The sequence below is a fragment of the Microtus pennsylvanicus genome, chromosome 15 (assembly GCF_037038515.1).
Source record: "Microtus pennsylvanicus isolate mMicPen1 chromosome 15, mMicPen1.hap1, whole genome shotgun sequence".
In the NCBI taxonomy this organism is placed as follows: domain Eukaryota; kingdom Metazoa; phylum Chordata; class Mammalia; order Rodentia; family Cricetidae; genus Microtus; species Microtus pennsylvanicus.
In genome coordinates, this window is record NC_134593.1 from 16,561,819 (window position 1) to 16,588,148 (window position 26,330).

Sequence of the window (26,330 nt, forward strand, 5' to 3'; positions counted from 1 at the left end):
CTGAGTCCAGAAGTTTGCAGCCTGGGAAACAGACTCTTACACAAAATCCAAAAGTAAACTAACCTAGAGGAAAAAGACTGTTGTACGTGCTCAAGTGCTAGTCAGCATGACGATTCAAAGCAACCTACAAAGACTGCAAATACTCCAGTTTGATAAAGAGAGGAAGGGTTGAATGTTTCAGATGCTGGGAGAGAGACCAAACCTCCCCCTCCCACCCCCAACCCCCATAAGAATAATCATAATAAGAATACTGGCTTGATTAGTATTAGGAAGCATCTTAAGTTCCATTATCAATGAGTCAATAAAAACTACTGGATGGGTAAATGGGGACAGATTTAAGCATTCATAATTCTTCTCAAAGGTAACAAGGCACAAGGATTTTGCAGTAGTATTAAAACTTTTTAAGCAGTCTATTATATAAAGTTCTCAACTGGTAAAAGTTGGCTTATTTTCATACCCATAAATATTGGTCACTATTTTCAAAAGACATTCTAAAAAAGCAATCATGTTCATAACAATTTACAAGTAGATGGCACACATCTAGATTCTGAGGTATACTACATGTTCAGTTTTACAGTGTTTCAATGCACATGTACAAAATTCAAGGTACAAAATTGTTTTACAAAAAAATACAAAAATGAGTTTCTGTTCTACGAGGGGTGTGCCTCTGAACACAATTTATATTTTATTTTTGTAACATACAATCACGTACACAACACAGACAGGAAAAGAGAAGCTAAATACACAGGCTTTAGTTTTCACAGCTGAGTCAGTCCTGCCACTTCCAGGCGCTTCTTCTGCCTGATTCTTCCATTCTTTTTTCACAAAACCACTCCGGTGCTTTCCTGATTAAAGAGCGAAGTCCAATATTCAGGATGCTACAAAATTCCCCTCCAAAAGTCCCACATTAAGGAAACCAATACCCTGGCTGAATGATCTATAAATTAATTATTTCTCAGCCACTGTATCTTCCAGCTGAAGTCTCTCCTTGTGTTCTTTCTCTCCGGAATGCGTACTTCCTGTTTTACTCTTATTGTCTAGGGGAAAGCTTGCAATGTCTAGGAAGACTTTCCATACTACTGTAAACCGTTTTGACTTCTTATCTTTTTTTTTTTTTTTTTTTTTTGGTTTTTCAAGACAGGGTTTCTCTGTAGCTTTGGTGCTGGTCTCGGAACTAGCTCTTGTAGACCAGGCTGGTATCGAACTCACAGAGATCCGCCTGCCTCTGCCTCCGGAGTGCTGGGATTAAAGGCGTGCGCCACCACCGCCCGGCTTGACTTATTATCTTAAAATACTTTATTACTTGATACATGCCTCTCAAGCTGGCATCCCTGATGTCTTCCAAGACAAAACCTTGCAGACCAGTCGCAGCAGCTGTTAGTAATGTTTGGAATTAACTGATCTCCCACAAGGGTGGCTAATTGACTTCTCTGCTACAGCTGCTATCAAGGTCTAAGCTTGCTGCCCTGACACAGATCAGAGAAGGGGCCTCCTTTGTTCCAAAGACCTGATGCTTGAGGTCCCCCACGGTGTAAATAATAATATGCAAAGCCCAAATGTGAATCGATTACGGGTGTAACACGGTGACTCCTGGGTAAGTAAACTCAAGGCCTCTTTCTGGAACGCAGGCGGCCAGGATAAAACTGAAAGCCCAGCTCCACGCAGAAGTAACCTGGGGCGGGACCTAGTCTCTCTGCCTCCTGATTGGCTACCTTGGCCACGGGCTCCTATGATTGGCCCTTGCCGCAAGGGCAGCTGGGACTCGCACGTGCTGCTGCTCCCCACCGAGAGAGGAGCGATGGCGGCCGAGGCCTGGACAACGGGGCTCAGCGTGTCTTCCTGCCACAAAGTGGGGAGTAAGAGTGCGCAGGGTGCTTCTGGGTGCCAGTGCACTCGGTGTGGAAGAAAAGTGTCGGTGGCCTCCGGTGAGGAGCCTGGGGGTTGCTGGGTGTCCCCGTGGGGGTAAGCAGGCTGGCGTCTGTGGGAGTTGTACTGGGCCTGACCCAGAGGGAGTGAGGGGCCATGGCTTGTGCGCGGTTGTACCCCTCCAGGTTCTCTCCACACACCCAGAAGGACAGAGACGCCCTTAACCCTTCCCAGGCCACTGCCAAGTCTCCGGAGCACTTTCCCTCACACTTCCGCCAGTTGATAGACTCATGAAAGAGAGGGCCGAGAAGTGTATTATTGACTGGAGTCACCCTCCTCAAATTTTTTACCCCTTTTGCTACAAAAAAGCAAAAACAAAACAAGAAAAAAACAGGCCAGGTGGTGTTGGCACACACCTTTAATCCCAGCGCTCAGAAGGCAGAGGCAGGCAGATCTCTGTGAGTTCGAGGCCAGACTGGTCTACAGAGTGAGTTCCCGGACAGCCAGGGCTACACAGAGAAACCCTGTCTTGAGAAACAAAAACAAATGTTGTGTGATCCTGTGGTCAAGAAGGAATGAAACTTGATTTTCCTGGGTAGTTTTTCTTGTAGGAGTAACAAGTAGACTGAAAAGCACTTAGGTCAATAAATAAATAAATAAGATAAAAAGGCCCAGTTTATCTTAAAGCACTGCTTGGGAAACTATAGATCCTTTTGTGAATGTTGTGATATGAATTTTGTTTTCTGAGGTGACAGTACAGAGTGTTTGCCTTTGTTCACCATACTTCTAGTAAGCTCATTTACAATCTACAAAACGAATATATAAGTTCAGGTTATTTTAATGTAACTTGAGTACTTTAGAGAACTTAAACAGGAATGAGTTGTTGACTCTAAACACCTGGAATGACTAAAAAGTTTTGTTCCTTTTCCTGTTTCTACTTTAAAAGCAAAGGTCAGTGGGCTCTTTCAAAATGGACACCATTTAGGAGACAGAACCTCCTGTAGAGAAAGCTGGTAGCATTTTCCATGGGGAGTATCATCTCTATGGAGGCATTTGTTTTTCAGTACCAGGAAGAGAACCCAGATCCTTGTACATGCTAGGCAAACTAGCTGCCCTTGTTCTAGCCTCCTAAGTAATTAGGATTACAGACTTGTACCACTAGGGCCTGGCCCTATTTGGAGTTTTGATCAATGCTTCTGTTAGAAGATGTCTTTTTTTTTTTTTTAGACGGGGTATCTCTGTAGCTTTGGAGACTGTCCTCCTGGAACTAACTTGGTGTAGACCAGGCTGGCCTGGAACTCACAGACATTCACCTGTCTCTGCTTCCCGAGTGCTGGGATAAAAGGCGTGCGCCACCACCGCCTGGCCTAGAAAATGTCCATCTTAAGGTGAAAATTATTACAAAAGGTTCTTAAGTGTAACCTTTTAAAGCCAGTGGTTTGTCTGTGCATTTGTCTTACAAGATTTGGAAATGCTCAACTGGTAAAATAGTTATGCTTTGTAAGCTGAAGTATACTATAGGCCAGCTTGGACAATATCAGAAATTTTATCAAAACAATTGAGAATTTTTTTATTGCTTTGGTAATATTATCTCTGAAATATAAGTATGACTTTAAAATTTGTTGCCTACTTTCAGTTCAATGAAAAAATAAAATACTTTAGTAAAACGTCAAATTGGTGATATTATAATTCAGCAAGAGTTCCATAAATGTGTTCTATCAAAACATTACTAACTTTAATTTCCTTTATTAAGAATGATTTTATTTTGCGTATAAGGGTGTTTTGGCTGTATGTATGTCTTATGTACCCTGTGTGTGCCTGGTACTTGACGGGGCGGGGGAGGGGGGGGAAGCAGAAGCAGATCTCTGGGGCTTACTTGCCTGCTAACATAGCCCATTTGACATGCTCCAGGCCAGTTGGAGAACCCGCCTCAAAAAGCAAATACATTATCATTCTCTTTGTGTGTGTGTAGTATACTCATACACGTATTCGAAAGCCAGAAGAAGAATTCGCCGATTATGTAGGTTCTAGGGATCAGGCCATCAGGCTTAGCAGACAGCACCCTTGCCCACTGAACCATCTCAGTGGTCCACATTTACATCTTGACATCTTGATACTGTATTTTCAGCCGAGGTTATGGTACTTTTCACAAACGTTAGGTTTACAAAAATAATCTTAATGTGGGTCATGTGTATGAAAATAGTAACATTTGTCTTCTATCCTGGTTTTCATCCTTGCTGACATCTTAGATTACTATGTGAGAATGCTTATCAGTGTTTCATTTCAGCCTTTCCTAACCTTTTCATAAGATGAGAAATGTAAATTAGCCAAGGGTAGTGTTAGCAAACAGAATGAAGTTGGACATGGAAACAAGGTTGGAGTCTGGATTAAACTTTTTAATTAGCCAAATTATCAATATGTTTTTCCATCTTTTGATTAGACATAATATTTGCAGCCAGTTCGACATATTTACAAAGGTCAAATAAAATGTCAAAACATTCTGTATGATTGTAAGAGGTTGGAAAATTCATTGTTGTATAGGTTCAAAACTGGATTCATGCAAATATATAGCCCTGCATGATTTTGCTTCTTATTTTCTCCCCTCCCCCTTTGACTTTGGTCATTTCTCCTAAATGTTATTTTAATAAGTCAACCAATCTAACTAAACTAGGTTTCTTTTCCTGTATGATAGAATACTTTTTGAATTTGCCCTTTGATGGGTAGCTATTTCCCCATTAGATATGAACAAATTGTAAAATGTTTAATTGATGAAATTTCGTCACTAGGTCACCACCATGAGTTTCAGTGTGGACATGCCTTTTGTGAACGGTGCCTGTTAGTAACTCAAGAATATACCACAAGTAAATGCCCTGATTGTGAGGTAAGTTTTATAACCTTTCATATTTAATGATTCCTCTTGTTATAGATAAAAATGTTAGACAACTAAAATGTTTCAAAATCAGAAACTACAAACTTATATTTTGACTGTTTAGTCTCTTCATAAAGAAGCATTAACAGAAGATAAAATTGTCCATGGGCCAGGAGATGGATCTTTAAAGTACATGCAGAGCAAGCCTGAGGACTTGAGTTCACATCCCCTAGACCCATGTCAAAGAGTGATGTATACGTGTGCACTCTCAGGCACAGATGAGTTCACATGTACATAAGACATAAACATTACAATGCAAAGAAAACGCTTTTATCAGTTTTTCATTCTTCAAAGTGATGAAGAAAGTAAAGTCCTAGATAATGCCCATGTATTTTTGACTCTTGGGAGACACTGGTGGAAAACTTACCTCTTTTTATTTACATCAGTGTAATACATTCCTTTCAAAAATACTTCCCCATTTTCTATGCCAAAACCTTGCAAACAAACTTGGAACTCTGCTACTCTTCATCTTTGAGTGGTCGTTTGTAGAGACATGGTGCTGTACAAAGACAGAAAAGCAAAATAACTGCTGGATGGTAATATTTACCCCAGAAATAAGTATATTTCTAAGTATATAGCAGTTCACCTAGGGCTAAAATCTTTCAGCCCTCGAAAGTGAGAACAAATTGGTGTTTTGCATTTAGGACAAATACAAACACCGTTTGGTTTCTATAATACATTCCACAGAACTGACTGTAAAATTCTGTAAGTTTACCGTTCCACTGGAGACAGGGACTGGATTTATAGCCATTGTTCCCCGGCAGGGCAGTATTTAATATGGAGGAGTAGATAAAAATAGAGCTCTTGTTTTGTCAGCCTCTTCTGAGCTTTTGCTCTCATGAGATGGGAATAATGCCTGCTTTTTCATATCATGATTTTAAGAATCACAACTGAATGATATAAACATACTCTGTAAACTTCCAGGGCATTAAAATAACCTTTTAATATTTAGTTGTAGGTTCATTGGCTTCCAAGTTATATACAATCCACCTATATAAGCTATAATTTGTGAATGCTTTAATTATAACAAGAATATCTGCTGTCTTGTCTGCTTTGGAATTACAATCTGTGCCCTTTATTGTGGGAAATTCCTGTACACTTTGATCTTCATGACATGGAATTCTTCGGGTGTGGCGGTTATATGAAGACAGAGTCCCTCATCTCCCATGATTATGGTGGTAGATTTTGACAGATTCAGTCTTGTGATGGAGGAGATGTACATGAAGGGAAAGGAAAGGAGAAGGCACCTGAGACGATCTCTGCCCTTGTCCCAAGTAATCTGTGTCTTATTCTTAGGATTTTGAATAACATAGTATCTAGAATGTATTTACAAGTAATGGCTTTATTTTTAGGGTTGAAACATTTGGACAAGTTTTATTGTTACTTTGGGAGGGATATGAACTGTCTCATCCTTTCCTCTGTATCCCCATCCTTAAGACACAGTCATAAGGTTTATATTCAGTATTTTGAGATTTGCTGGATTGTCCCTATTTAGATCTCTGGGAAGTCTTCCTGAAACTGGTAGCCATTCCTTTTGTGTTGGTACCTAAGACATATTGGAATAATGTATAGGGAGAATAAAAAAAAATCTACTCCAAATTTAGTCAACAATCTGAATTTAAGAAATGTGGTTTATCACTTTGGAATGGTATCTGTGCTCTAAATATTGAGTTTTTTTTTAATACTTGTATTCAAAGATAATTTATAGTTATATTTGCATGGAAATCAAGTGCTGTTTACTTAAAATTTAAACCAGAAACTATTCCATTTATAATTGACATTTTGTTCTTCTGAATTTAGTTCAATATTGGCTTACATTTGTTTTTCCTAGTTGTATGGTTTTTTCCTATTACCCATACCCACTTTTGATTGGTAATAGTTATTGATAATGACCTCTATATAATTTTATACAGCAAAATGACAGATTCTGTACTGTGATAGGATCATATAACTAGCACCCTAGAAATATTGCCATTTTCTTGACCTTTAAACTACTTTCAAAATAGGTTAGTTCAAGGGAAAGGTAAATCATCATCCAAATAAAGAGATAATTAGTATATATTATTAAACTGCCATATGATTAGAAATATCACTATAAAAAATTTCAGATGTAGTTGGTTGTGGTGGTCCATGCATGTCTTTAATCCAGCAATCTGGAGACAGAGTCAGGCCTCTTGTGAGTTCAAGGTCAGGCGAGTCTATAGTGAGTTTAGGATATTCAGAGTTATATAGTGAAACCCTGTCTCAAAAAAAAAAGTAAATTAAGAAATTTTAAGTAATTAAGTAATTTGTTGTCTTGGACAGGAAAGCCTTTTTTTGTTTGTTTGTTTGTTTTGTTTTGTTTTTCGAGACAGGGTTTCTCTGTGGTTTTGGAGCCTGTCCTGGAACTAGCTCTTGTAGACCAGGCTGGTCTCGAACTCACAGAGATCCGCCTGCCTCTGCCTCCCGAGTGCTGGGATTAAAGGCGTGCGCCACCACCGCCCGGCAGGAAAGCCTTTTTATATACATCACTGGGATGAGAATCATAGAAGAAACATGTTAAAGTTGACTTGTTTGTAATCAAGTGGGGAGAAAAAAGACATAAAAGCAGATAAATGACTATCTGGGAGAAGGAAGAGGCCAGCGAGGGGGAAGCTGGGAAGAGCTGGGGTGTGCATGAGTGAGTATGAGCGAGGTACATAATGTGCACATATGAGACATCCCAGTGACACCAGTGCTTTGCATATTTAGTGTACACTACTAATAAGGGTCACTTTTTCATTTATAAGCAACAAAAGTAACAAAATTTAAGAGAGAAGAGTGGCAGGGCTTGGAGAGATGGCTCAGCCATTTAGAGTACCTGTTCTTGCAGAAGACTGAGGTTCAATTCCTAGCACTCACATGGTGGCTCACGACTATCTGTAACTCCAGTTTCAGGGGATCTAACTTCCCCTTCTGGTCTCCACAGATCCCAGATATGAACATGGTATGTAGATATACATGCAGGCAAAACAATCATATACATATATATGCACATGTGCATTTATTTAATAATACGTATTATTAAATACCTGCGTTTTAAGTTAGGATTCTTTATACAGTTTTAACTGAAATCTTGCATCATTGTATTTAATATTTTCTCATATTTTCTAAAAGAAATGTCCTTTATCACATCTGTTTCTGGTTACAGTAACCTCTTACTAGGAAATGATAAGCTTAAGGAAGATTAAGTAGAGATAGAATTTCACAATTAACCAGAAATTAAGATTTTTTTTTTAGCTCTCAGTTTTGAGGATATGCTTTAAAATATCATTTAATATAGTGTGGTTTGTTAATAGTAACATTTTCTTACCTAACTAACTGAATAATATATAGATAGGTAGCACATTTTACTTAGAATGTTGGAAGAAGGACAGGAGAGGGATGACTTAGTGATTATTGGCACAAACTGTTCTTGCAGAGGTCAGCTCCCAACACCCATGTTGGGCAGAACAGTTATCTATAACTCCAAGTCCTGGGGGATCCAATGCCCCTGTCTTTCACAAGTACCTCCTCTCACATGCACAGACACACAAATACAAATAATTTTTAAAAGATAAAAAATAAATTTTGAGGAAAAAAAATCTTCACTTAACAACTCTTCCATACCAAATACTTGCCTTTCACAGTAATGACAATTAATAGAATCCTGTAGTCTGCCTTATCTCTTTACAACATTTACCCATTCTTGTGAAAGTCCACAATAATGGATATGTAATAAAGTAATTTTAATTACAATACAAGGTTTGTACAATTTCTAAAACCCATTCCCATTAAAAAAAAAACCTGTCAGCAAGCTTGTAATTGCTAGTTACAAAATTCAAATTTTGAAATTCATTTTGAATTGTCATGTTCATTTTAATGTTTGGCAGTTTATCACCTTGTTAAGTTGTAATTTTACTTGATAATTGCTGGGGGTGGTGGCACATGCCTTTAATTCCAGCACTCGGGAAGCAGAGGCAGGTGGGTCTCTGTGAGTTCGAGGCCAGTCTGGTCTACAAGAGCAAGTTCCAGGTCAGGCTCCAAAGCTACACAGAGAAACCCTGTCTCAACAAAACAGAGAGAGAGAGAGAGAGAGAGAGAGAGAGAGAGAGAGAGAGAGAGAGAGAGAGAGAGAGAGAGAGAGAGAGAGACCCACTTGATAACCCTGTTATGAAGTGACTTTTCTTGTATCATACATGTGACTTACTAGTTGTTCTCCTTTGAGGGTCCTTAACAGAGCCTTTGCATATCCTCTTTTGAAGTTATCTTTTCTCTTAACTGTAAGGCTACTTTATACAGTGGGTTAGCACTGTCTTGTGTAAATAGAAGACTATTAGAAGTCTTCTCTACCTCTAATGCTTATTGTATTTTGTTTTTCAGAAGTGTTTCCTTCTTCATGGCTTCCAAGAATTTTAAAACCAGACCTTTCTACATCTCAGTCATAAATACGTATATGTTTTAGTACTTGTGTTATAAAGAGCATATATTTGGAGCCAGAAAGGTGGCTTTGCAAGTAAAAGCACTTGGGGCCCGATTCTAGTTTTAAGCCATGGTGATCTGATAAGATACCTGGGGTTATTCCAGTTTTTTGTATCAGTTGAGGTTTGTTTTGTTACCAAGTATGTGGTCAGTTTTTGAGAAGGTTCCATGAGGTGCTGAGGTGAAGGTATATTCCTTTCTGTTTGGATAGAATATTCTATAGATGGTCTGTTAAGTCCATTTGAGTCATAACATCTGTTAGTTTCCTTATTTCTCTGTTAATTTTTTGTCTGAATGACCTGTCCACTGGTGAGAGTGGAGTTTTGAAGTCTCCCACTGTTAGTGTGTGGGGTTTAATGTATGATTTAAGCTTTGAGGGTGCCTTTGTATTGTGGGGCATAGATGTTCAGTATTGAGATTTCCTCTTGATGAATTTTTCCTGTGACTAATAATAAATGTCTTTCTTTGTCTCTTGATTGATTTGACTTTGAAGTCTATTTTCTTAGATATTAGGATAGCTATAACAGCTTTTTTCTTAGGTCCATTTGATTGGTTATTTTTTTCTAACCCTTTGCTGTGAGGCAATGTCTGTCTTTGAGGTTGAGACATGTTTCTTGTATGCAGCAGAAGGATGGATTCTGTTTTCGTATCCAGTCTGTTAGCCTGTGTCTTTTTATAGGTGAGTTGAATCCATTTATATTAAGGGATATTAATGATCAATGATTGATTGCTATTTCCTGTTAATTTAGTTTTTATTGTTGGTGATGTTAATTTGTGTGTTGTTCCCGTCTTTGGGATTTGCTGCTGTGAGATCATCAATTGTCTGTGTTTTTGTTGATATAGCCAACTTCCTTGGGTTGGAGTTTTCCTTCTAGTACTTTGTGTAGGGCTGGATTTGTGGCTAGGTGTTGATTAAATCTGGCTTTGTCATGGAATATCTTTTTTTGTCCTTTTATGGTGACTGAAAGTTTTTCTGGGTATAGTAGTCTGGGCTGGCATTCATGGTCTCTTAATGTCTGCATAATGCTTGACCACAACTTCTAGCTTTCATGGTCTCCAATGAGAAGTCGGGTATAATTCTGATAGATCTGCCTTTATATGTTACTTGGCCTTTTTCCTTTGCAGCTCTTAAGAGTCTTTCTTTTTCCTGTATGTTTAGTGTTTTGATTATTATGTGGCCAGGGGACTTTTTTTTTTTGATCCAGTCTGTTTGGTGTTCAGTAAACTTCTTGTATCTTCATAGGCATATCTTTCTTTAGGTTGGAAAGTTTTCTTGTTAAATAAATTTCCTGTGCTTTTGAGTTGAACTTCTCCTTCTTCTATGCCTATTCTTAGGTTTGGTCTTTTCATGGTGTCCCATATTCCCTGGATATTTTGTGTTAAGCTTTTGTTAGATTCAATGTTTTCTTTGACTGATAAGTTTATTTCCTCTATTTCTTCACCGTTTGAGATTTTCTCTTCCATCTCTTGTATTCTGCTGCTTATGTTTGCATTTGTGGTTCCTGATCATTTTCTCATGATTTCTGTTTCTATAATTCCCTCAGCTTGTGTTTTCTTTATTGTTTGTCTCTACTTCAGTTTTCAAGTCTTTCATATGTTTGATTGCTTTTCCTTGGTTTTCTTTAAGGGATTTGCTGATGTCTTCCAATTTTTTGTTTGTCTTTTCCTCCATTTCCTTGAGGGAATTTCACATTTTCTCTTTAAAAGTCTCCAACATTCTCCTGAAGTTATTTTTTAGGTCATTTTCTTCTGTTTCATCTATATTGGTTGTTCAAATCTTGCTGTTGTAGGGTCTCTAGATTTTACTGGTGTCACATTGCTCTTTGTGGTGTTGCATGTGTTCTTACCTTGTCTACTCATCTTTTCCTCTAATTGGTGTAATTGGGGCTGTCTGTGATTCTGGTGATTAATCTTCTAGGTGCCAGTGGATCCAAGGCTCAGATGGTTGTTCCTTGTGGTACAGTCAGTCAGAGCCATGGTTCTAGTTACCCTGTTGGTCTCTCAGCACTCCCGGTGTTTGCTGTCTCAGGACTGCTCTGGTCTAGTTTGCCAGCTTAGATCTGTTTCTGTAAATGTCCCTGGTCTGGATCTGCTCCTGGTCCTGTGAAGTTCACTATCCCAAGCCCACTCCAGCCCAGGTTGCTGGATCAGTCCTGCTCTTGTGGAGTTCACTGCCTCAGGCCTGCTCTGACCTAGGTCAATAATAACCCTCTGCATTCATGCTCTCATTCCTCTATCAAATGACACATATTAGCAGATTTGATTAAACAACGCGGTCTATTTTCTTCCTCCAAGATACACATCTGAAGATAAACTGTTTTATTGAAAAAAGTATTTCAAACAAATGAAACTAGGAAACAAATAGGCATCTCTAACTTATAACAAAATAGACTTCAAAATGAAACTAGTCAGAACAGATAAAATAAATTCCTGCTGATTAAAAGAGCAATCATGAAAATGCAAGAATTCTAAGTATACGTGCACCAAAGTTCATAAATACTAGATACAAAGTTACAAATTAACTTTAACATGTAATTATTATTAACACAATGATAATGGGTGACTCTCACCAAGATATTATTCTACTGAAAACTAAACATCAGAGTTAAATGATATTATATATAGATCAAATAGATTATGTAAAACACCACAGACTAGACATTCTTCTACGTATCCTATGGAAGTTTCTATAGAACAAATCACACATTTTACACACATTTTAGTGAGACACAAAGTTTCACCAAATAGAAGATAACTGAAATAGTCTCTTATAGTCTGTCTGACCACAACAGAATAAAGCTAGAAATAAAAAGTTTGTTAAATGATGGGTTAGTCACTAACCATTTCTAGAACTGAATAAAAGTGAATATACAACACACCAAAATCTAATAGGATGCAGTGAAACCAGGCTCCATTATGGGAAACACTGTGAAAGTTTCTCAGAAAACTAAAAATATAATTTTCATATGAGCCAGGTTTTCTGTCCCTGGGCATATACCCAAAAGATTCTATATCCTACCCTAGAGTTGCTTGCATGTGCATGTTTATTGTTGCTCTGTTCATACTAACAAAAAAAATGGAAAAAGTCTAGGTATTCATTAGCAGATAAATGAATAATAAAAATGTGATATGTATACATAGTAGAATTTTATTACACCATAAGGAAAAATGTAATTATGAAATTTGCAGGAAAATGGGTGAAACTGGAAAATATTAAATGAGATAACTCAGGTTCAGAAAGACAAACACCATGTGTTCTCTCTAATGCCACTGCTAGTTTCTAACTTTGATATATGTGCATCTTTGTATAAGTGGGTACATGGAGATCCCAGAAAAACTAGGAAAGATCCCGTGGGAGAGGGATTCTTTAAGAAAGGAAAGTAGAACATGTGATTCAAAAGTGGAAGGGTAAACACTGGGAATGAGAAGAAAATTTAATGGCGGGGGGGGGGGGGAACAGGGAGATGGAGGAAAGGATTGGAAACTAAAGGTATATGAGAAGACCATAAGAAAATCTGATACTTGATAAACTAATCACAAATAAGTGTTTTAACAGAAGTACCCTTTGTGAATGGATAAAACTGTCCCCCAGAGGTTTTTTTAAAAAAAAAAAAATTCAGTGCTAGAGTGGCGACTGTAGACTCATAACTGGTCAATTCTCTGAGTTGTTGGTCAAAGAAGACCCCAGAAGCCTCTAAACAACACAGGTAATTGCCGCTGCCTTTGGTTGCCCACCAGAACTCGGTGATAAAATACTATTGCTGAAGACACCGAATGCTTTAAGCAGAGAGCCTAGAGAAATCAAGCTGGCAGTGGGCTAGAAGCTTCCTCCGTGCTGGCAGGAGTTGCGATGGGACTTGCTAAGGCTGACTGTCATCAGTGGTCTTACTCAACTGTAGACCGTGAGTTCAAGCCATCATCCAGGCAAGATGAACCCACTGGTTTAATAGTGGCCAGTCTGTTATGGGTAGTCGATGGCTTCCTGATCAGATCTGATGTCTGCTGCACAAGAGGGAATTCACACGTGGTACTGTAAATCTGGTCAAAAAGCCATCACTGGGGAAGGAAGTCTTTAATGGGGAATCTTCTGCTGTTGATTTGCTAAACAGATATGATGTGCCTTCCAAACAGCTGTGGTTTTGCCCATAGATTAATGGAGCTATCGGCTTTGGTCAGAGTAGCTTCTCTTTTCGGTGGTCAGTGGTTACTGCAGAGACTCATAACTGGTCAAAACACTGATAATACATGACTGTTGAGTGCCCGGCCACAAATGACACATCTCCCAGGTTCAGGGAACAATGGCAGAACAGGCAAAAAGATGTAAGCCAGAGGAAAGAGAACACAGGCTCCCACCCCTAACCAAGACGCTTTATGTAGCTGATAACTGCTGGCAAAGGAAAAATCAGTTTCTTCCAATGAAGTCTGACTGGATATATTAACCACACTCCAGTGTGAGTCCCATTCCTAGGAGTAGTTGGACAAAAGGTCTCAATGGTATTTTTATAGACTTACTGCTTCATTTTGCTTTGTTTGGGGCAATTTTTGTCTTACTGGTACTTTGCTCATTTTGATTTATTTTTTTTTAGGATTTTTAAAAAACAGAGTCTTGCTAAGTTACCCATTGCTGTTCTTGAACTTGAGAACCCTCTGTTTTAGCCCCCTGTAGCTGGGGATACAGGCCAGTGCTACCAGGCTTGACTACTTTTTATATTTGGATAACTTTAGGATTTTAAGTCTATCTCCAGAAAATGGGCATAATTCTTCATTTATTCAATATTTGTTTTATAGCCAATAATGTTTTTAGAGTTTATACTAGATAGTATTTTGCACTTTTGAATACAGTAAAGATATCATTCATTGTATAGTTTAATAGCAAATTTTACAGTGTTATTGCAATAATTTCCTTTAGAATTGTAACTAAAAGTTATTTTGGTAAATTTAATGTTCTGTTTAATCATTAGGGTGCTAATTTTTACCCATATTAATTAATGTAAAACCAAAAGTACAATTTTCCCTTGACTTACAGAGAATTTCAGAATCTTTATAGTTATCAGTTTTATTTATGAATAGCACACAAAAAATAGTTTGGGTTTTGTATTAGCAGAATTTATTGAATAAAGTGAATTTCTTTAATCTCATTTTGTCCTAAGGTTCATACAGCTGTCAGTATGAATCAAGGTCATGGATTTATTAAAGAAGATTCTTCTCTGGAAGCATTGCAACCTAAAATGTATGTTCATGTGGACACTTTAGCATTTAACACTCGGTGTATTTCTAAGCAATTTTAAAATTATTGTTAAAATGTTATTGTTAAATGTGTTTCTAGCCTGTTGTTTATAGAATGCTATTAAGTTCATTAGTTTGTCCTGTTAGTGGAATGTAGGGTCCAGCTTCAAAAGAAGCAGCATTAGTTTGTCCTTATTTAAAATAAAAGAATGAAGAAAGCCTTCAAATAGGAGGCTGAGTTCCAGAATTATTAGTTATTGCAGCTGATAGATAGTAAGTTATAAAGAAAAAAATACTTTTCTGTTGATCTTAAGAATGGTAGAAATACAGTGTGATGATATAATATGGTTGAGAGGTGATTATAAAAAGAAAAATAGCAACTTTTGAGTTCCCTTATTTTTCTATTCTTCTTTGTGATTTAGCCACATAAAAGAATGGAAGAACATAGGGTGTGTGTGTGTGTGTGTGTGTGTGTGTGTGTGTGTGTGTATACTGTCTTTGAATTAGATATTTTAGTTCCATATATTATATGAAGTTTATTATATTTTCATACATGCATATATTTTATCATACTCACCCCTTTTTCCTTGATAGAGATTTTTAAGCATAATTATACAACCACTATGTTGTTATTTTATGGCCTTAATTATTCTTAATTATTTATCTTTTCAAAATCCCCTGCTAGTCTATAACCCTATTTAAGAGCACAGACCCATCTTATTTCTCTCCATACCCCTAGAGCAATACACAGAGAAAACATGTAATGTTTGTTAGGTAAAAAGCGTATTTTTATATTTTCTGTAGTTTTTCTGAACTCATATGTTAGTCCCATTGTGGATAGGGCCACTCCTGAGCTGGGTCTTTCTACATCAATCACTAATGCCCAACAGATTTGCCCTACAGACTAATTTCATGTACACATTTTTCTCAGTTGAGGCTCCCTCCTCTCTGATGACTCTAGCTATGTCAATTGGCATGAAACTAGCCAGTACACTAGCTTTCTAGGACCTTATTTACATAGTTGCTCATATTTACATAGATTTTAACTTTTTCTTTTTGGTTTCTTTGAGATGGGGTTTTTCTGTGTATCCTTGGCTGTCCTAGAACTTACTCTGTAAATCAGGCTGGCCTTGAACTCACAGAGATCCGCCTGCCTCTGCCCCCGAGTGCTGGGATTAAAGGCGTATGCCCCCACTGCTCAGGTAGATTTTAACTTTTAAAATAATATTTAATATAGTAGTCAGTCTAGACTTAAAAATATAGGAGTTTTCAAGGAACTATCTCATTTGGAACTAATTTTATAAATAATACCAAGGAAATTATCCAGATTTACCATATTGTTTTTCATTTACCTCCTACATATTCTTGCTTTGACAGTTTGTTCTATGTCTATTCCGGTCTTCCATCGCTACTACCCTATTTAATTCTCTTGTTTTCTTCTCTCTATCTCATTTCACTTCCATAATTTTCCTTGCTCTCTAGTTCTTCCTGGTCTATCCAGTTAAAATCTCAAATTCTTTGAACTTGAATTACTGGATTTTCACAATACCACCATAGTTTTTCTTTTCATGTTTTAATGAGTTAGAGAGAAGCTAAGTTGTGTCTCTGGGTGGAAAACTCTCACCTGAAGTTTGACATCTAGGTGTTGACAGTCACAGTACTTCTCTCACCTACAAACATAATCATCAGTCACTTTCTTCATGAGGTCTGCAAATGATGAGAACACAACTTCAGGAATCATGTGACTAAGTGATCGTAGATCTTTTCTCCATAGAGTGGCCATTTTTATCAAATTTGGGGTTGCCAATTTGGACATCTGCAAAAATAAAACAGATAATTTATTGAACAGTGTTGACTGAGTTTAAACAAAGAATAGAGATTGTGGTAGATGATGGCTCACTCCCACCAAAGGAGGCAGTTCCTCCTCCATGCTAGCCAGTCATTGCTGTGTTGAGTGCTTTAGCTTTTTTGCTTTACTTCAAAGACCTTTACTTACTTTGGAAATTTCTGACTTAAAATCTCATATAAGCTAATCAAATTGTACTTTTGTCTATATATGTGTAATGTCTAGTAAAAGTTCAAACTTTGTTCTAAATGACCAGTTTTTAAATTAAACGCTCTACATAAATTTATATTAATAGCTCTTCATTCTTAAATGCAATTTGGTTTAGACAGTTTTATTTATGGATTGTGTTATGTGGAGTTTCAAGTTTTCTGAAATAAGGTCTCTTGTTACCCATGTTTATCAGTGCACTTTTAATAGCTGACATTTCTGCATGTAAGTACTTATTTGTATGCATGCATTACTTTAATTGAGGAACTTAAAACATTTCAGTCATTATTAGTATTCCTTCCCCCAAATACCAAGTAAATAAGGTGCTTAAGAAATTAAAACATGGTATTTTAGGAATTTGCTTAAGTTAAATTTATATTAAAATTAAATTATGTGAAAGTAATTTTATTCATGGATTTTCCTTATTGATAATTGAGAACATATTCTTATAAGTTATCATCTGGATTATTTTTAATAGAGAATAAAAATGAGAATGCAATGGAGATTATATTCATGCTTGTATTTCAAATAACATGCTTGACGTTTTCAGGGTAAAGAACTGTTCTTCAGACCTTAAAAAGACGATGGACCAGCTAATTGTTGATTTGGAACATTCATCCTCCATTAACAGGACTGTTTCAAGCCTGTCAGCTGTAATGTCGGTATGAAAAACATTGGTCATGAAGCATTGTGAAACCAAACTTTATGCTGAGTAGCTGAACATTTCCTCTCAGGGTTCCTACAATTATTGATTCTTTTAGAAGACTAAAAGTAACAAATCCACTCTCCTCACTTGAATTTTTTGCTTTGCTTTCTGCTTGAGCAGTTTTAGCCTGTGTTTATAACAAACCTGTTTGTAAGTCCTTTTCCTAAGACATGCTTTGACTGCCTTGATTTTGAAATTCTTGATATTTACATGACTATAGTTTTTTCCCGTTATCTTAGTTACTTAATCCAAATGCCCTGAAACAAGTACAGTTAAAATTTTCTAAATTCTGAATATAGTTTTCCAATTATTTTAATGACAGCTAAGAGGCCTAGTTGCATTTGTTATTGATAATGATGTTTGTTGTTGAAGATTGAATTTTACTTTACGATTCTGAATAATGTTAATGATGAACATTTGCTGAAATTGAGCTTAGAAATAGAACAAACTCTAAAATGAAGCTAAATGAAGTAGAGACTTTTTGTAAAAATCATTACTGGTCTTGAAAAGGGGAGTGAAGTCTAAATTGTATTCATTCTGTTTTGTTTTAACTCTAATTTAAAAACAAAAAAACAGAACCTCATGTTGTCCAAATTGGACTTGAACTTACTCACTACATAGTTCAAGATGATTTGATCCTCCTGCCTGTACCTCCCAACTGCTCTGATTACAAATGTGTGTTACAAATCTGATTATCAAGTTAAACTCTTAACAGAGCCATATTTATAATCATCTTTTCTTAAAAACTGTTTCTATTTATTTTTCATGATACATTTTCTGAGATAATTTTAAATTGGAGACTGGATTCATGCTGCAGTTTTACTGTTAAGCAGTATCTTTATGGTGGCCTTGCGACACATGTTTGTACTAACAGCAAGCGCTTGGGAGGCTGAGGCAGATGACTCGCGGGTCACTAGGTGTGGTGGTCTATTACTGTAACCTCAACACTATAAAGACAGGAGCAGGAGGATTACTGCAGGTTTGATGACAGTCTGGTCTACATATTTGAGTTCCTCTACTGACTGAGGATATAGCTCAGTGGTAGAATGGTGCCTAGCATACCTGAGGTCCTGAGTTTCTATTCATAGTGTGGAAATAAAATTGATATTTTTTTTCAAATTTTAGACAAGCGGGATTGTATTTTTATTATTGTTGCATGCTTTTATACTCCTTTGGTAGATCTTTGTTGCATTTGTAACCAAAATTACAGCTCAAATTTTTACAATTATAATGTAGCTAAACATCTATTTTTGTGTTTTATATTTGTACATTGTTCTTTCTCTTAGGAGACAGAAGAGATCGATGAGGCACTGAAGATAGCAGGCTGTAATTTTGAACAATTAAGTAATGCTGTCAAAGTAAGCATTTTGAATAATTCTACCAGGAAGTAAAGCATGGCCTCTTTATGAAAAAAACCACACTTTTAATAAACTTTATTATAATAAGTTTGTAAATAAAAAACATCATACACCAAAATTCACCACATCTAAAGTCTGTACATCTCCCTGAACTTCTACATGGTTAGTACAGAAACTGTTAAGCTGCCACACCTCATGTGAGATTTTATACTTCACTATTGAATATATACCAGAAATCCACGACATGTTTAGAACTAAAATAACCATTAGCTTCATAACTTCTTCCAAAGCTTATATCCTTTTTCATCTCTTAATATTTACTATTTCTTGTTCTCTTTCTACATGTTATTCTGTACACACTTACACATGTGTATACACATATATTACTGACTATGTTCTGCATATAAGTGAGAGCATGTGCGTGTTTTTTTCCTTCCTGAGATTGTGTGCCTTCACTTAATAAGTCCACTTGTTTCCTCTTTTTAGGGAGGAGGGTGTGGCAGTGCCAAGGATGAAGCTAGATTGTAATGCATGTGAAGCAAGCACTTTGCCCCTGAGCTACAGCCCCAGCCAAATGACCTCTGTAAAAGTGCACACTTGTATGTGTATCACTGAGGTTAGGTTTTATACTCAGTTTTTAAAAGCAATAATATAATAATAGAGAAACATGCAGAAAAATTGAAAACTACCCTGTCCTGCCAGGATTGGGTTTGTAACATTGTTACTCTAAGAAGGAATAAAATCAGAGATTATGAGGAATCAGGATATATCCTTTCTGTAAACTGGATTTTTTCATCTTTGCAGAATTTGCCCCTTGTTTGGCTGTGTTCTCCAACAGAGCTGCTTGCTCTGCCTAACAAGAAACTAGCCCCTTAAGCACCCATTACCAAAAGTTTTAGAATTAAGGATTTCAGTGGTTTTAGCTGGTTATGTTGTTACCACTTTTTACATAAGAGAGGGAGACATTGTAGATTGATTAAATTTCACTATTAAAAAAAAAGTTTTCAATGACTATTCCTTCATTTGTTAAATCTTTAAACAATATTTTTTTTTTTTGGTTTTCAGTGAGCACATATTGAACTTTCTTGTTTAAATTTATGCTGTGTATTTTATTCTGCTTGTTGCTATTGTAAAAGGTACTGCTTCCTTAATTTCATTTTCAAACTGTTACTGCTAAGTAGAAATATAATTAAATACTTCATGTTTAAAAAGTCAGCTTCCTCAAAATGAATTAGAAATGCAATAATAGTAATGGCATGAGAGTTATGAGAAAGACAGACCTCGAGAAACGGCAGGGGCAAAGAATGCAACCTGTGATGACAAGCTTGTGCTCGCAAGCTCCCCTATGTTGACATAGTATCTGAATTTGAATGGGCACAGTTCAGCCCCAAGCCATCCATCTTCTGCTCCAAACCCAATTCCTTTTTTTTTTTATAATATGCAGTGTATCTACCCCAACCTGTCATCCCCAAACCTCATAGTTCTAGTATCAACCCTGTGCCATCAGATGTAGGTGAGACAGTCATCCTGAATTCCTTTCCAGCAGGGGTCCTGTAAAATGCAAAGTAGTGGTCTGCTTCACAGTGCTTTCCTGAGACTGGTAAGGTAGGCGTGACCACACCAAAAGAAAAAATACAGCAGGATAGAGGCCATGGATCTCAAGCAAAAATTTTTAATGTTTTAAAAATAAACATAAAATAGCCAACATTTTTACTCAAGTTTTTTGTTTTGTTTTTTTAATAGAATGTAACATGTAGTGTGTTTTACTAAATACATTTTTACTGAAATTTTTTTCATATATTTTGATCAGATATTTTCCTTCCCACAATTCTTCCCAGATTCTCCTCTTCTCTCTACCCACCCAACTTTTCACTCTTTCTTTCAAAAAGAAAAGAAGAAGCAGCACCAAAGTAACCCACAAAAACACAAACACAAAAAACAAACAAAGACCAATAAGACAAAAAAAAAAAGCCAAAACAAAATGAAACAACAAATTCACAAATCTACCATGGAGTTTATTTTGTGTTGGCCAATTACTCCTGGGCATGGGGCCTGCCCTGAAGTGTAGTTGATATACCCAGTGAGATTCCACTGGAGAAAACGGATCTTCTCTTTGCTTCTGAATATCAATTGCAGATAGCTTATTGTCCACTTCCCCTTCTTAGTGTGGGGCGTTTGTCTTGATCCTGTGTGGATCTTGTATGTGCTGCCACAATGTCAGAGTTCATATTTGCATCAGTTTTTGTTGCATCTAGATCTTGTTTCCTTGGCGTCATCGTTATAGTCATCCATTACCTCTGGATGTTAGAATATTTCTGTCTCCTCTTCCACATATACCTGAGTGTATGTGGGATGGGAGTAGGGGGTTGAAGACATTTCATTTAGGACTGACTGCTCCAAAGTGTCTCACTCTCCGCATACTGTCCAATTGTGGGTCTCTATATTAGTTCCCATCTCCTCAGCTTTTCTGATGAGGGCTGAGTAAAGCACTGATCTATGAGTATATCAGTATACCATTTCTAGTTATTTTATTACTATGGTCCTTTAGCACAGTGGTTCTCAATCTTCCTAATGCTGCGACCCTTTAATAAGTCCTTCTGTGTCTTGAGGACCCATAAATTATTTTGTTGATACTTCTTAACTAATATTGCTACCGTTATGAATTGTAATTTAAATATCTGATATGCAGAATATCTGAATGACTCACAGGTTGAGAACCACTGCTTTAGCAGAAGAAGAATAATAGATTTTCCTCTAGGGCCCATGACCTATTTAGTCTAAGGTTCTCGGTCACTGAAACAGTGACGGCTATGTGTTCCATTTCATGGAGTGGGTCTTAAATATAATCAAAAGCAATTGCTACTCCTGTAAATAACATCCCATGCTACTAAAAAAGTATGCCTTGCAGGTAGGTCATTGTTGTAGGTTGAAGGAGTTGTAGCTTGGTGATACTGATGATTGCCTTTCTCCTCTAGTAGCATACAGAGTACCTTCCAGTACATGAATGCTAGTCAGTTGGGGTGAAGTTTCTAGTTAGGCACCAGCTCAACTTCTCATTGTTTGATGACGTTAAGTAAGCATTGTCTTCAACAAATAAGGCCATACTGTCAGGTTGTAGAGAGTGAATAATACCCTTGGTATTACCCTGTGATGACAAACTATAACCCATTTCTGGCAATAGAGGTTTTAGTTGGTGACATAAGATGTCTAGTCTCTCCCTCTTTGGTGACTCTATATTTCTTTAATACATATACATATTTTTAAGAAGCTTCTGCAGCAGTAGGCTTCCATATAGTTTTACAACAGCCTTTCTTGTTAGTTGTCCTTCCCCATATTCCCTCCTTTACCCTTCTCTTCCATCCCAATCCCTTTTTAGTCCTCCTATTCTAGTTTTCCCATTTTCTTTCCATAACTCTGTCCTATTTCCCTTTCCTTGTGAGATGCTCTCTTTCCCACTAATACCTTACAGGTACCTAACATCTGTTGCTACTTGACTTGGCATACATTTTGAAAAACTTAAAAGCTAAAGAGCATTCACATATAAGAGAAAACATTAAAATATTTCTTTTGGGGTCTGAGTTACCTCACTAAGGATGTTTTTTTTCTTCTATTTCCATCCATTTACCTACAAATTTCATAATTTAATTTTTTGCTTAATAGCTGAATAATCTATTGTGTAAATATGCCACCATTGCATTATCCATTTATCCACTGAGAGACCTGTAAGCTATTTCCAATTTCTGGCTGTTGTGAATAGAGTAGCAGTGAAAATGGTAAGTAATTATCTCTGTAATAGAATGCAGAGTCCTTTGGGTGTGTGCCCAAGAACAGTAGAGTTCAGTCTTGAGGCAGATTCATTCCCAGCTTCTTGAGGAAACACTGATTTCCATAGTGACTGTACCGGTTTGCATTCCCACCAGAATGAAGTGCTCTTGCTAGATTGAGCTGTCATTTGTTTTATTGATCTTGGCCATTGTGACTAGAGTAAAATGAAATCTAAAAGTAGTTTTTATTTACATTTCCCTGATGACCAAGGATGTTGAACATCTCTTTGTTTCTTGGTAATTTGTGTTTCATCTTTTGAGGACTCTGTTTAGTCTTGTACCCCGTTTTTAATTGGGTTGCTGTCTTGATGTTGTATTTTAGATCTTTACATATTTAGAAACTAATTATGTGTAATTGTTAAAGATCTTTTCCCATTCTGTAGGCTGCCCTTTGCCTAAATGATGTGTTATTTGCCGTACACCTTTTCAGCTGTCAAGCTGACCAGCCAGTACAAAGTCTTTAGAGTTAAGTTTTGTGCAAAGTAATAGAACAGGAATCTATTTTCATTCTAATACATGAAGTCATCTAGTTTGACCAGCAACAATTGTTGCTGTCTTTTCTCCGGTGTGTATTTTTGACTTTGTCAAAAATGGTGTGTTCATATATGTGTGGATTTGTATCTGGTTCTTCAGTTCCATTCATCAATGTGTATGTCTGGTTTTGTTTGTTTTGCCAATACCATGTATTTTCATTTCAGTAGCTCTGTAATACAACTTGAAATCAAGGGTGGTGATACCTCCAACAATTCTTCAGAATTGTTTCAGCTATCCAGTTTTTGTGTGTATGTGTTTTCATATGAAGTTAAATTTATTTAAGAGTTGTGCTGAAATTGTTTTATTCTTTCATTCAATTGTCTATATTTTCTTTTACTTTATTTACTTATTTTGTTTTTTGAGACAGGGTTTTTCTGTGTAGCTTTGGTGCATGCCCTGGAACTAGCTGTTGTAGACCAGGTTGGCTTCAAACTCATAGAGATCCACCTGCCTTTGCCTCCCATGGGCTAGGATTAAAGGCATGTGCCACCACCACTCAGCTAATTGTCTATATTTTCATTAAAGCATTTATTTCTATCCTTTTTAAGGTTCTTGAGCATATTTATAATTGCTGTTTTAAAGTCTTTGTTTTATGTTTAAATTGCATTTCTCAGGGCCTAGTACAATGGGTTAATGGTATCTGAAGGAGGCGTATTCTCTTGACTGTTCATGATTGTGTTTTTGTGCTGGTATCTAGGACTCTGCAGTTTGAGGTGTTTCTTCATGTCAATATCAGCAATTGTCTTTGCAGGATAGATATTCATTCTTTGGTTGCTGTTGCCCATTCTGAATCCCAGGCCAGTGTGGTAGCTGTGAGGTCCCTGGTAAAGAGTTGGTCTATGGATGATGATACAAAGGAATAGCGCTGCGGTAGGAAGAAAGGCTGAGAAGAGGCAACAGGAAAAACTAGGGAAACCTGGGTCCACACCAAGAAGCAGAATCCCTGGGGAATGAAGGTGGGGTGGAAGGAGGACCTTCTGCCTGCAGTAAGACTTAAGTTTGGAGATAGGAGTGGAAGAACTGGGGGACCCTAGGTCTGCACCAAGAGCTGAAGTGTGTTTTCCAACTTTGGTTTAGGGATTTTTGTTTTTGTTTGTTTGTGTGTTTCAGTAATTTAAGAAATACTGCTGTAGAGAAATTCTGTTGTCCAAAATGACTTTTGTTCTGTAATGACAAAAAGGAATAAGAAAGAGGTTTTATAAAATCTATCAGCAGATTTTTAGGTATTTTTGATTTTTTCTTTGTTTTATCAAATTATTGGTACAAAAATGCTTAGAAGATGTGATCTTGCTGACAAGCACCAGAAGATAAAGTTGAATTTAATGGTTTGCTCTGTTTATTATCTTATCACCTCCATGGCTATTTTTGAAAAGTCTGAAAAGTATCTTTTACATTCAGCAATATATTGATGATACAACTACTCCAAAGTAAAAATACCAGGTGAGTTTATTGAATTATTTTTTTCAGATGCTTGATGGCACACAAAATCAAACAAGAGAGGAAACACACAGTCTAACAGAGGTTGTGGAGAAAGAATTTGATAAACTTCTTGCTTCTCTTAACTCTAGGTAATAACTTAAAAATATAAACTTGATGAAACCAGTGTTCTTAATATTAACTTGTCATTCTGCTCATTTGTTCAGATAGATGGAAGCAGTAACATGTAACTTTAAAATAAGCTTAGAAGGTCGTATGTGAGCCTTTTTTTTTTCTTTGACAGTATTTCTCTGTGTAGCTTTGGAGCCTGACCTGGAACTTGGTCTGTAAACCAGGCTGACCTCGAACTCACCAAGAGATTTGCCTGCCTCAGCCTCCCAAGTACTGGGATTAAAGGTGTGAGCCACCACTGCCCAGCAGTAGGTGATTCTTAATGGCTGATTTCTAGCTGGGAGTGGTAACTCGTGCCTCTAATCACAGCATTCATTCAGGAGGCTGAGGGAGGTAGGTTTCTGTGCATTTGAAAACAGGCTGGGCAACAGTGTGAGATTCTGCCTCAAAGAAACAAAAAGACTGACTTTCAGAAGTTCAAGTGAAAATTTTTCTATACTTCCAAAATTCTGTCTGTTTTGTAATTCTAAAGCTAACTTTAGAGTTAAAAAGCTTCTTTCATTATGCCTCTGTTTCCCACCCCTCATTTGCACACATATGTGTGTGTGCGTGTGTGTTTAAAGCTAGGGTACCACTCTGTAGCTTAGACTGAGCTCAAGTACATGATCCTCTTCCCCCAGTCTCCCAAGTACTATTACAGGTCTGAGCTACCACTTTTCTTTCTTAAAGCAATTAACAAAGAAAAATATTTTCTAACTCATGTTACAGAATTCACATATTTGGGGAGCTACAAACATCTTTTCTTCTACATGGCCATGTCATTTTCTCATGTCATGTCAATTTCTCATTATTTGCATCAGAAAAGAAGGCTTTCTGATAGGCAATTACTAAAAAGCAATTTAATATTACTTTTTTCAAAGCTATTTGACATGTTATGTTTAATCACATACATCTCAAGAAATGCTCATAAAATTTTTGATAGGACTAAAGCAGTGTGCTTAGTAATGCTATTTGTCCATTTGTCTCTTCACCAGCCCTTAATCTCCTTAAATTTTTATGGCATTTTATGCCCAGCGCATAAAATGGTTGTTTTATCCCCTTTGGTGCTAGAGATTAGACCAAGGCTTTGTGCATGCTAGGCAAGTGTTCTGCCATTGAAGAATGTACCTAGATGCAAATATTTTTATGAAGTCGACTGATTTGTTATTTCTTTTGTTACAGTTTATGCTTTTGGTTTCCTCTCCCTGTGCTTTCTTTTGTAGTTGTCATTCTTAGACCTCTGACTTTGATTCTGCCCTACTTTGCTTTCTATTACTGGCTTGTTCTCTGGATCATGCTTTCTTATACAGCCCAGGCCTACCTGCCCAGGGATGATGGTGCTCACAGTCAGTTAGGTCCTTCTACATCAAATTAGTCAAGATAATCTCTCATAGATATGGCCACAAGCCAGTCAAGGCAGTTCTTCAACTGAGATTCCCTCTTTCCTCGTGACTCTAGTTTATGTCAAGTTTACAAAAACAAAAGAAAAAAAACTAGCAAGCACACTTAAGTTACTTTAGGTCTTGTCTTAGTCACTTTTCTATTGCTGTGAAGAGATACCATGCCCAAAGCAACTTCTAAGAGAGAGCATTTAGTTGGGCACTTGCTTACAGTTTCAGAGGGTGAGTCCATTGTTATGGTGTGAAGCTTGGCAGCAGGCAGGCAGACAGACATGGTGCTTGAGAAATAGCTGAGAACTCTTTCTTTGATTTGTAGACAGAGAGCCAGGATCTAACCTGGGCTTTTGAAATCTCAAAGCCTGTCCCCA

The 26,330-nt window shown here is 37.1% G+C and overlaps 1 protein-coding gene across 2 annotated transcripts in view; it reads left to right on the forward strand.

Moving 5' to 3' along the window:
- Positions 1-1,798: 1,798 nt before the first annotated feature.
- Positions 1,799-26,330, forward strand: part of Rnf17 (ring finger protein 17) — a 109,367-nt gene continuing 84,835 nt past the window's right edge. For both annotated transcript variants that reach the window (XM_075949439.1, XM_075949438.1), the window contains exons 1-6: positions 1,799-1,925; positions 4,653-4,747; positions 14,425-14,504; positions 17,104-17,215; positions 18,546-18,617; positions 24,443-24,543. In XM_075949439.1, the coding sequence (XP_075805554.1) occupies positions 1,799-1,925; positions 4,653-4,747; positions 14,425-14,504; positions 17,104-17,215; positions 18,546-18,617; positions 24,443-24,543 (587 nt within the window). The remainder of the gene's footprint in view (positions 1,926-4,652; positions 4,748-14,424; positions 14,505-17,103; positions 17,216-18,545; positions 18,618-24,442; positions 24,544-26,330) is intronic.